The 12,280-nt window shown below is 40.2% G+C and overlaps 1 protein-coding gene across 2 annotated transcripts in view; it reads left to right on the top strand.

Annotated features, from left to right (window-relative positions):
- The window catches only part of rttn (rotatin), a 255,709-nt gene that overhangs the window by 25,925 nt on the left and 217,504 nt on the right, over positions 1–12,280 (top strand). For both annotated transcript variants that reach the window (XM_059971494.1, XM_059971501.1), the window contains exons 5-7: positions 2,094–2,184; positions 7,126–7,240; positions 11,737–11,887. In XM_059971494.1, coding sequence (XP_059827477.1) covers positions 2,094–2,184; positions 7,126–7,240; positions 11,737–11,887 — 357 coding nt within the window. The remainder of the gene's footprint in view (positions 1–2,093; positions 2,185–7,125; positions 7,241–11,736; positions 11,888–12,280) is intronic.

The raw sequence follows: 12,280 nt of genomic DNA on the forward strand, positions 1-12,280 counted from the left end.
CTCACAGTCCATTTAAAAAGGAGAGACTTTATAAGACGATTTAAATTCTCTTTCATGTCGCTTTGCTTCGATCCCTGACGTCGAACTTTTCCCACGACAAATTTACGAAACGAAATGGCTTAAAGGCACTGACCTTTCCTTCCACACTATCCTCAATCCTTTCTGGTAATCCCAGGGATTAACGCGAGAATAGTCAACGAAATCCTTCCGAATAAGGATCAAACAAAGGCCGAACCCGTTTCCCCGTAGAAATTGATTCTCCTCGATCTTTAACTCCCGAACTCCGATCTTCACTCTCCACTAATTCTCAAACTAGCAGAATTGTAAAGAACTTGCTGGCAATGACCTTTTAAATTTTAGGCATTAGATAAAACTTCATCTTTCAACTAAACTGCGTCATCACATTAAATCACGCAGTGGCATGAAGTAAACTTGGCAAATCCAGCCACGAACTGCCCCTCCTCACAGGGTGGGGTCTTCCTTTTATAACCTGAAAAAAAACCTGTCACATGATCTCTACTGGCGGGAAAATGACGTCACTCCACCATCACAAGACCTTTACCTCAAGTCCAGTATAGCTTCAACCCCAGTCACGTGACAAGGGTACCACTGTCATGTGTCACGAGTACGTAACATCTGTGCGCTCCTTTGTTGTCAACTGAGGTGTTACCAACAACAGTGGTGTCATCTGCAAATTTATAAATAGTGTTTGAGTTGTGTATTGTAGAAAGAGTTGGGCAGTGGGCTAAGCACACATCTTTAACATCTATGTTAATTGTCAGCAAGGAAGAGATGTTATCACCGATCATTAGTATTGGACAGTATTGCTTTGAATCATCTCTAGTCCTCCACATCTCTGTGCACAAGAGGATGGGAATCCTGACTGTTAGTCCATGAAGTTGTTACTGGGTCTTCAAGCACACCTTTCCTCAGGTGGCTGTGTTGGTATGCTGAAGGTTGGGATGGATTTTGTTGTTTGTCCTTGCTGAGCACTGCTCCCGAGAAATGGGATATGATCCATGTAAACCAGAGGCTTATGTTGGATCCTGGTTAAGGGACAGTGATTTGTGGCAATGTTTGGAAGGCAAAGAATGTTTGTGTTTAGATCTGTAGTTTAAGGCCCATCCTCTTATTTACTTAGAGATACAATGCAGTAACAAGTCCGTACCACCCAATTACGCCTGTGTGACCAATTAGTCTACTGACCCACAGTGTCTTTGGAATGTGGGAGAAAACCTGAACACCTGTCTGAACCTCACACAGTCATAGGGAGAATGTGGAAACTTAGAGACAATGGTGGAAAATGTACCTGGGTTACTGGCATACTGGCATGGTCATAGCATTACACTAACCATTACGCTATTGTGCTCTTATATTTTATTGTTGGAATGCTTTAGAGTTAAATCTTTGGGCATGTACATGCAAGTGTCATCTGCATGCTGTTTCATGACAACCGACTGAGTTAGGAGTAGTTTTGGGAGTAGAAGTAACAAAGGTCCTGAATTAACAAATGACAATCTCCTAAGCATTCTGTAGATTAGGATCCAGTGGGGATGTTGCTGCAGAAGAGGTGCAATATTAAGGCAGGATTGTGAAGAGGGTTGCTGTAATGACAGTAACACACACAAAATGCTGGGCAAATTCAGCAGGTCAAGCAGCATCTATGAAGAGAAATAAACAGTTGAGGTTTCAGCCAGAGATCCTACATCCAGACTTGTGCTTACGCTGTAATAACACATTCTTGCTTGATCATGATGTCTGGTGGCATCTGGACTTGTAGCTTCCCTGATATTTTGGAATGGGCAGAGGGTAGCAACATCGTTTTTGTTAACACTGATATTTGACAAAGGGCTAGCAGGAAGAAGAACATTGCTTCCCAGTGGTTAATTTCACCAGCATGTGGGCAGTTCACCTTTTCTGCAGAGCTACTAATACATGCACTTATTGTGGGAACGGATGAAAAAAGATGTCGTGGCTAACTTCCACTGTGAGCACTGCATGTGGCATTCAGTGTGTTATTAATCTAGGCTGTAGATATGCTAACTTTATGATACTATTTTTCCCAGTAGTTTAATTTTATTCTCTATTTTTAGTTAATGATACAGTGAAATGTCTGAAATATTCCACCTTCCCCTGGTTAACGCTGACTATGACAGACAGGCATGTTCTTCTATCAAATGAGAGGTAGGTATTAGCAGATTTTAAGTTCATAGAACACAGAACGTTACTGTACAGTACAGGCCCTTCGTCCCATAATGTTGTGCTGACATTTTAACCTACTCTAAGATCAATCGTAACTCTTCCCTCAGACATAACCCTCCATGTTTCTGTCATCTATGTGCCTATCTAAGAGTCTGTTAAGTACTCTTAGTTTATCTGCCTCTACCACTCTCCTGGCAAGACATCCCACTCACCCATGTGTGTGTGTGTGTGTGCGTCTGTCTATTTCTATATATCTCTCTCTATATGTATGTATAGATGTTGATATAAAATCCACCCCCCTCCAAATTGCTGTTGTTCATGTCCGTGACTCGTAGTGCATCGGGTGGCAACCTTGCTCTTTCTTTAGTATTTGTGTTTTATTATAAGACCGAGTTGCTAGCTCAGCGCTTTCCATCCGCGCTGGGCTGAGTGTGCAAGGAGGCAGCTGGATTTGAACCCAGGACCATTCGCCTCGAAGTTTTGTGCTGAAGCCACTACACCACTGACTGGCTATCCCTCCCCCATACTTTCTTCAAATCACCTTAATCTTATAACCCCTTGTATTAGCCATTTCAGCCCTGGGAAAAAGTCATTGGCTGTCCATTTGATCGATGCCTCTTATCATGCCTTTTATTGGTGATACAAACAATATTGGAGAAACGATGGTGTGTTTGGGAGAAGATATTACATAGATATTGTGTGATTACATGTTAGTACCTTTCAAGCAGTTGATTCTGCTGGAACCCATGGGTATGCACATTATTTAAGGATTTGCAGCAAATCCTTTAAGTATATTAGTGATTCTGACTGTCACCAAAGATGTAATGCAGCATGTTCTCGGTAAATAATTCAGCATTGTGATATAATGGAAATCCAATTTTCCACATTTTTGAAAATATCTTCTAGAAGCTAAAAGGTCTATAAGAGTGCACATTTTGACTTAAATTCATTGTTAGGTTATCGCATCTACTGAGTGTTTCCAGTATTTTCTATTTTTATTAGATTAACAATTCCTGATGAACTCAAACTGATGCAGAATACTGTGACCAAATTTAGGAGTAACTTGTGTGGCAATGTCTTCTTAATAACTATGAATTGTTGGTAGGGGTCGTAAAAACCAACCATGGGGTAAAGAATTAGCAAAAGGAATTAAAACAAAAATATATAGACATTTTCTATACCAAAGAAAACCTGACTGAGGGGTAATACTTTATATGCTTATTAAAATATGCAAGATACTCATTTTGGGGCCACATGTATAAATTGTAATGCACATAACTCATTCCAATTGCCAACTTATTTGGCTTTCTACTAACCCAGGGGTCAGCAACCTTTACCACTGAAAGAGCCACTTGGACCCGTTTCCCACAGAAAAGAAAACACTGGGAGCCGCAAAACCCGTTTGACATTTAAAATGAAATAACACTGCATACAACGTTTTTTTTGCCTTTGTGCTATGTATAAACAAACTATAATGTGTTGCATTTATGAAATTGATGAACTCCTGCAGAGAAAATGAAATTACATTTCTGCATGCAACAAAAACATTTTGAACTCCGAAAAAAAGACGTTGGGTTGAAGGTTACTTTTAAGTAAAATACTCAATGTCTATTTGAGTCCTTCTTGTATTTATGAAAAACGCTGAACTTAAATTTTCCGCCAGCAGCAAACCAAAAATAACGTCAGCCAGCTGTCAACCTGAAAAATAAAAGGACTATTTCAATGAACAATGAAAAAATATGAATATACGTAAAACAATAGGCAATTAAAATATTTATCATACTTGGTTAATTGGATTTCTGCTCCTGGACCTCAGCACACAGCGTCTGCACATCAGGGCTGTATGACGTCACCTTCATCTTTACACAGGATCGCAAGCTGTCATCTGTGAGGCGTGCGCGATGTTTGTTTTTAATAAAGTTCATGTTGGAGAACACCTGCTCACATACATATGTGGATCCAAAGATCGACAGGACTCCAAGCGCATACGTTTTAATGTTTACATAAATGTCGGGGATAGCATTCCATGTTTCGAACACAAGTTTGTCCGGTTTGAGGAGGTTTTCAATATCACTCCATTTGTGATTCTGAGCAAGAACGGCCTTCTGCCGGGCAACATCTTCAGGGTCTGCTGTCAAGCGTCTAAACTTGGAGACCCATATGTCTTCGTCGGCTATGTCGGCCAGTTCCATCTCAAGATCAGGTTTACTCACACCTGCCAATGCAGTCGTATTCAGTAGAGATGAATCGATGCTTAGGGGAGTGACCAGGAAGGATAATGTGTTTTTTTTCCTCTCTGAACTCACAGAAGCGTTTCCCAAACGATGTTTGCATTGTGATGATTGCAGAATGTAAATACTCCGAATTTATCATGTCGTGACCTTGTTTGAACTCTCTCAAATTGGGGAAGTGAGACAAAGTGCCTTTCTGTCAATCTCTGGAAAGCACTGTCAACTTGCGCTCGAATGCCAAAACATCCTCCATCATGTGTAGGGCTGTACGTCCTTTCCCCTGAAGAGCTGTGTTCAGCGTGTTCAGGTGTGCTGTCATGTCTACCATGAAGTGTAGCTTTTCCAGCCCTTTGCTGCCCAGGAAAGTTTTCACTTCTTCCAGACACGCGACAAAGCGTTTCAGCACCTCCCCTCTGGACAGCCACCGGACTTTGTTGTGCAGCAGGAGATCAGAATATGCGCTTTCCAGCTCGTCCAGTAACTAACGGAATTGACGGTGATTTAAACTTTTTGCCATTATTTTATTGACAATCTGAATGACAACATCCATTACTTCTGTGCATTCCGGAGGAAATGTTTGAGCGCACAGTGCCTCTTGGTGCAAGATGCAGTGAAAAATCAGCAGCTTTCTGTCCAGCGACTTCTGCAGTAAAGCCACAATTCCCTTGTGCGTTCCCGTCATATTCGGTGCCCCATCAGTAGCTACTGACACCAGGTGGGTAGTCTTTATTCCTTTGGCTCTTAAACAATTCAAGACAGCCTCACAGATGTCCTCCCCCATGTTTGGTCTTTTAGAGGTATCAACTCAATCAGTTCTTCCTGTGGCCCGGCAGAGTTTACATACCGGCAGAACAGCGCTATTTGTTCAATATCACCTTTGTCTTTAGACTCGTCACAGGCAATCGAGTAGGCCACAGCTGAATTGATGTCTTAATTTGCTGTCTTGTGATGTCTTCAGCCATTTTTATGGTTCTGTCTTTGACAGTCTTTGCAGAGAGGGGCATATCCCTGATTTTCTGCACAATTTCACTCTTGTTTTTAAAGTCCGTGAATAGATGTTCTGAAATCTTAATGAAAGATTCTTTTATATATTCACCATCTGTAAACTGCTTCCCGTGCCTGACTATTTCCTGAGCGGCAATATAACTAGCGTATGTTGTTGGTTTTCCGGACTTCATCCATTGCTTGAAATGATTTTTGCTCAGATCAACCTTCTGCATCAGTTCCGAAATGGCTTTTTTTCTCTCATCTCCATCCGGATATTTTTGAGCAAAGGCTGTGTGTTTATTCTGGAAATGCCTTGCAACATTTGACTTTTTGTTGTTTGCTAGTTTCTCATTGCATATTAAGCATACCGGTAAACCAGTCTCGTCAACAGTGAAAGCAAATGAATCCGTCCACATATCATTAAACGTTCTGTTTTCTTCAGTCACTTTTCTTTGTTTAGAATTCTCCATAGTTGGCCTACCTTGGATCGAAAAATTAAAGAAATCGCGCACTGACGGGTGTCAGGTATTGGCAGTGGTGACGTATATTAATAGCGATAAAAACACGTTGTAGCGGTGTGCTCACGCAGTCAGTAAACTGCAGTCGAATAACTTTATTCGAACTAAACAGCCTTGCTTTTAAGCCTCCCTCAACCTGGCCCCCATGGGCGCGGATGCTGCAAAAGACACGTACTCACAAACCCCCGTAGGCTATCTCCCTTAGCCTGAACGCTGGCTAATTGTGAGCCGGTTCCAATGTGCCAGGAAATGGGTCGCCACAACGTCTTATTTAGATTGTACAAGATCACCATAATCTTCAAATTTAGAATTACATTTCAAGAACTAACAAACTAACATAAAATACATTTTAATTAAATACTGACCAATTATTTCCCAAAGCAACAGGGAGCCGCAGCACTGAGGTAAAAGAGCCGCATGTGGCTCCGGAGCCGCGGGTTGCCGACCCCCGTACTAACCCAAAGAAACAGATTTCTACAAGGGTCTGAGCTTCACAAAACATGGCTGTCTCAATGTTTCATTTTCTAGCAGCACCCATTCAAATCTTCAAGTTCAAGTTTATTCTCATTCAACCATACACATTTTTCCTAGGCTAAACATTATTTCTCTGGAGCTGAGTTACAAAGCACAGTATATATAGTCAAACACAGCACATACAGTAATGATCCAAAACATACAATCACCAGATAATATTAGCAGAAGTCCCTGAGTGACATGGCCTGAAGATTGACAGGTTGCCATAAAGTGCAAGGTATGTGCTTATGTAAGGTCGCATAATGTTATCTGCACTATTATTATGATACAAGCAGTAGCATAAATATATGAAACAACAACAATAAAAGATGAAAGGTGACCAGTGCAGGAATAGAGTGTGTCTGTGAGTTTGGGTGTGTGTGGATGAGGGGGTGGGCGTTGTGGCTGCAGTGCATTCAGACAGGATGTGCATGTGTGCTGGGAGGCTGCATGATGTTAAGAAGTCTAACAGCTTGGGGCAAGAAGCTGTTATCCAGCCTGAAAGTTTTGTTTATTATTCTGCTGAACCTTCTGCCTGACGGCAGGAGGTCTAAAGATTGCAGGAAGGATGTCAGGCATTTTTGACAGAGTTGGAGGCACTGCAAAATATATTCTTGAATATGTAATGTGGAAAAAATTGAACATACCTAACCTGTATTTCTTTTGTTGAACAGCTCCTTAACCAGTACTAATCATTCTTTAGTTCGCAATACCTGCGAGCTTTTACAAGATGTCATCATGCAGGATTTTCCAGCTGAGATCTTCCTTCAGCGGCCAAAGATTGTTCAGGTGCAAAAGACAAAACTCATTTTCATTAAGTTAAATATCCTTTAAGCACATGGTAGAATAACATCTTACCACTTTCAGAATTTACGAGTTGTCTGTGAAAGAAGGCCATGTCTGTGGAACATGTTTGAAAGGATAATTTGTGTTCTACTGTAACTATGTTGTCAATTCATTAAGTTGACAATTGAGAATGGTCCCCTCCTCCCTCCCCCCACTTTCTGCTTTCTGCAGGAATTGATCCTTATGTGAGTCCCTTGTCCATTCATTCCTCCTGGCATTTATCTTTACAAGTGGAACAAGTGCTACATCTGCCCCTACATCTCCTCCTTCACTACCATTCAGGGTTCCAAACAGTCCTTCCAGCTGAGGCAATACTTCACCTGTGAGTCTGTTGAGGCCATATAGTGTTTTTGGTGCTCCTGATATGGTCTCATGTCTGTTAGTGAGACCTGATGTAGATTGCAAGACTGCTTCAGCAAACATCTACACTCCATCTGCTGGAACAAATGGGATCTCTCAGTGGCCACCCATTTTAATTCCACTTCCTATTCCCATTTCAATATGTCCATCCATGGCCAACTCCATTGTCGGGATAAGGCCACACTTAGGGTGGAGGAACAACACCTTGTATTCCGTTTGGGTAGCCTGCAACCTGATGGCATTAACATCGACTTTGACTATTCAAACTGGGAATTTGAGTCCTGTTTTTGCATGGGTTAGTATGCCATTTCCCATTATGGCTGCTGTTGGGGAGTTTAGAAAAACCATCTTATCATCTTCCTTCAGATAAATTCTTTAACTTCTCATACGTATCAGGTGTGATTGATGGGACTAGGCAGAATAATAGTTCAGCATGGACCAGATGGGTCTGATGGCCTCTTTTTGTGATGTTGTGCTATGGAATAAATTGGCTTTTTTGGTCTGGTATTCAATTTATTGAGGCAAAGAAAATCTATTAATAATAGTAACAAAAAAACGGAAAATTGCAGCAGACTAGAATCATGGAGAAGTGATAGTTTCAGTTCAATGGCTTTTCATCAGATTTCCAGCTGAAATGCTGCTTTAATTTTGAATGAATTGCAAATTTTATCGGCATCATGAACTGTTCCCATTTCCACTTCTTTGCCATTCCAGAGGAGTGGTTAAAAAGTGGAGAGGTATGTTGAAGTTTAAAGATAAATATTAAAAGATTAGCTTTATTTATCACATGCACAGTGATGTAATTTTGTGTCAACGACCAGCACAGGAATGTGCTGGGGCAGCCTGTAGGCGTTGCTGTGCTTCTGGCACCAAAGACGTACCGGTTGGTAGGTTAATTGTTCATTGTAAATGGTCCCTTGATTAGGCTAGGATTGAATGGGAGATTGTTGAGTGGTATGGCTTGAAGGGTGGAAGGGCCTATACTGTGTTGTGTCTCAATAAACAAACAACCATAGTGTGCCCACAATTCCCTAAACTTAAGAGATGGCAAATACACAACACTAACAATATGAATCATCCATTCATCAAGATGCTGTACTTATGAAAACCTTTTAAGTAACAATTTTTATGAAGAACTTTGCTTAGAAAGTGCCATTAATTGAGAAAATATGATTAAATTAAGAGTCACAGAAATTAATGTCAGATTCTGGTAAGGCTGGGATGGGGCAGTGACCCAAACAAAGATCAACGATTTTTGATACACTTAAACCTGGGTCATGAATATTTGCCAGCTCTAATGATGATTCAGAATGAAATGAATTAAAATGAACATGCCCCATTCATTTAAAATTGTAACAGAAGTTATCTGAGTGAGAAGAGAGTTTAAAATCCAATTACTCAGTTATAATAATGCTTATATTATACACATACAATCCAGGTAAGCTTGCTTTCAATAAACCAGATCAGACAAGCTGCTGGTCGTAGAGTTATCTCTTCATATTAAGTAACATATTCCAACTGATTTTTTTCAAAGTCTGTATTTGGGGAGTACTGTATTGTTCAGTAAGATACTGTCTTAGACTGAAATACTTATATTGATTAAAACTCCAATTCTGCAGAAGATTGTGCAGTGCACTGGCATTCTTAGGACTGAATATCAAGTAGTGTTTGATTCTTCCTCATTTTATGCTCCTCATTCCTTTACATGCCAAGTTACATTATAAAACTGTTAGAAACCTCTTGAAATAGAATGTGGAGCTAATATCTAAATGATATCTCTTATCTTCACATATAATTCCTTAACATTACTTTTCAAATAATGTATTCCATTTTTGGACTAGCTTCCTTTTCTTAGCAATTATATTCCTTTTTGTTTTTGGTAGATTTGTTACTCTTTCTATTATTGTGTGCATAATTACTTCCTTTCAGGGGAAGTCTTGCCTCTAGTGAACATCAGGGTAGCCACTTTTCCAAACTAAAATATTTTGTGACAATCTCATGTTAACGTAAAATCCTAAGGCTTTGTGTCTTGTGTTTCAGAAGCAAATTTGACCAACTTTTATTCTTTGTGTCTTCGTGAAGCAGTAGAATGCTAAATTCACTAATTCAGTTACTTGACAGCAAGTTTGTCATATTTTTTAAACTTTTAGTTAATCTTTGCTTACCCACAGAGTACTTATTTTTGTAATCAATAAAGCAGTTTAGTTACTTTTTTACATTACTTCAAGGCTGCTAGATAGCATTTTGATTTTTCTCATTTGAGTCTTTCCTTGTCTGAGTATGAGGCAGTTGTGGTATCCTTATTGTCACTCTAGTTGAATATGTTGGCTCAGGTGGAGAATAAAACTGTATAGTGGGTTCTGATTAATTGGGACACATCAGGACCAATACATTTTGGCCCAATTAAGCGGCTGTCGCCATTCACAGAAGTTTCATAGTAGTTATAAAGGTCTAAAAATGAGAAAGTACTATTTAACTGAGTGACAAATTATATATTTTTAAATGAAACACAGAACAAATTAGAGCAATGCCAATACTATTAAAGTGTGTGTATTAGTTCCTAACAGTTATCAGTGGAGGAATTCATCCAGTGTACACTTTGAGGTGTTCAGGGAGGGTAGCTCACGCACTTTGGTCTCTACCTGACATTCAGCTCTCAGGTGTGGCTCCAAGCCACACCCTGGTACACCACTTTGACAGCTGGGCTAAACCAGGTGTTGGAAGTCGGTGGGCCTCATAGCTAGTGAAATAGGCACATGCCTTTGAAGTCATTGGTAAATCTGGTGGATGAGTTCAACAGTGAGATCTAAAGGCAGTTCTGCAATGCTTCATTAAGAATGAAGGATATGATAAGGCACAGAAGAAGTCATAGCAACCAAGGAAGACCCCAGTTTGTGATGACTGCTCATGCCATTGGACCTGGAAATCTGAGGTTGAGAGAGTGGAACTGTCCCAGTACAACAGCTTTTCCACTTTAAAAAAACACTCCCACACGTTTTCCCATCATCATTGGATATGATGAACAACCAACACATTGCTGTGTTCTTTTGATCGACTATAAATGAACAAAATTAGTGCAGATACCTAATGCAGATAATGGACTATATTCCTAAAATGCTTTTGGCGATTGCATCCTCAATGAAAGTTGTTCATAGAGAAACATCAAACCCACTCTCCCCCCAGATGGCATCCCAATCATAAACTCGGAAAACCCCACAAAAAACACCCCTTCTGCACAAAAATACTAACAGAACACAACAGAACATCAACCCCCAAGCACCCTCACCTTACACAACAAAATGTAAAAGGAGCAGATGATCAAAAATACAGAATATTAAAAGCCCCAAGTATAAAAAATGTCCACAGTCCGTAAGTGCAATAGTCCAATCCATAAAAGCAGAACGGCGATACCATCCTGCGATATCATTGACGTTTACTGAAAGAGAGGGGCACCACACAAGGCAGAGAGGCCTACCTGCTTGCCGCAGTGAACCACACAGCGATAGGCCGCTCAGATCTGTTCTCCAGCAGTGATCAAAAGCAGGCAGTTGGTGCTGCACTCTCATTCGCTTTCTGCACTTGCCTTGATGTCTTCCTCGACATTTTAATCAGCGATTACAGGTGCTTTAACTGGCGAAATGGGGTTGAACATTGGCTTCTGCCTCGTCTAGAAGTTTCTTCACATCGAGGCCGTCTGAGTACATGCTCACTTCCTGGAATCTTTTCACAGGCAGCAAAGTGCTAGATAACTCAAACGATCTCCAAACTGTAAATTGCAGGCTCGGATAGTCCCAGAAACACATTCAAGGTGAAAAATAGATGTAAAAGAAATAAAAAAGACAATTTTTCCAATTTGTTCTGTATTTCATTTAAATACATAATTTGTTACTCAGTTAAATGGTAGTTTGTCTTTTTTATATATCTTTTTAACATGAAACTTTGGTTAATTGAGGAAGCGCTTAATTGGGCTAAAATGTGTCCCAATAAACTACAATCCTCTGTATTTACTTATATTTGTGGGAGTTTGTTTTTGATTTTTAATGTGATCATAATTATCTTAACTGTTTTTAATATTTCAGAATCTTCTTTTGTTGATGAAGTTAGCATTTGAAGGCGATGGAAAACAATACTTAGCAATACTTGCTATAGGCTGCCTGACTCAACTCTGCAGCTATCTACAAAGTCGATTGAACTTCCACAGGGATCCCAGCTTCTTCTCCGTAAAGCAAGGTGAGATGAGTAAGCTTGTCTTAAATCGGAAACTGTTGGAAGTACTGGGCAGGTGTGGCAAAATAAATGGATGGAGAGAGCGACAAGGTTAATGTTTAATGCCAAAGAGCTTTTGTGACTTGCTGCGTATTTCCAACTTTTCTATTTTAATTTCAGATTTATAGCATACACAGTTTTTCCCTTTGAACATAAGGACATTATTGTGTCTCACGACATAGAAACAGGGCTTTTGGCCATTATGACTGTATTGAACTTAGCGCATCTATTGATACTGATCACATTTACAAGCACTTATCCATAGCCTACTGTGCCTTGGCGATTCTAGTTCTCATCCGGATGCCTCTTTAATGTTGAGGGAGTACCTACCTTCACCATTTCCTCAGGCAGTGTATT

The sequence above is a fragment of the Hypanus sabinus genome, chromosome 1 (genome assembly GCF_030144855.1).
Source record: "Hypanus sabinus isolate sHypSab1 chromosome 1, sHypSab1.hap1, whole genome shotgun sequence".
Taxonomy (NCBI): domain Eukaryota; kingdom Metazoa; phylum Chordata; class Chondrichthyes; order Myliobatiformes; family Dasyatidae; genus Hypanus; species Hypanus sabinus.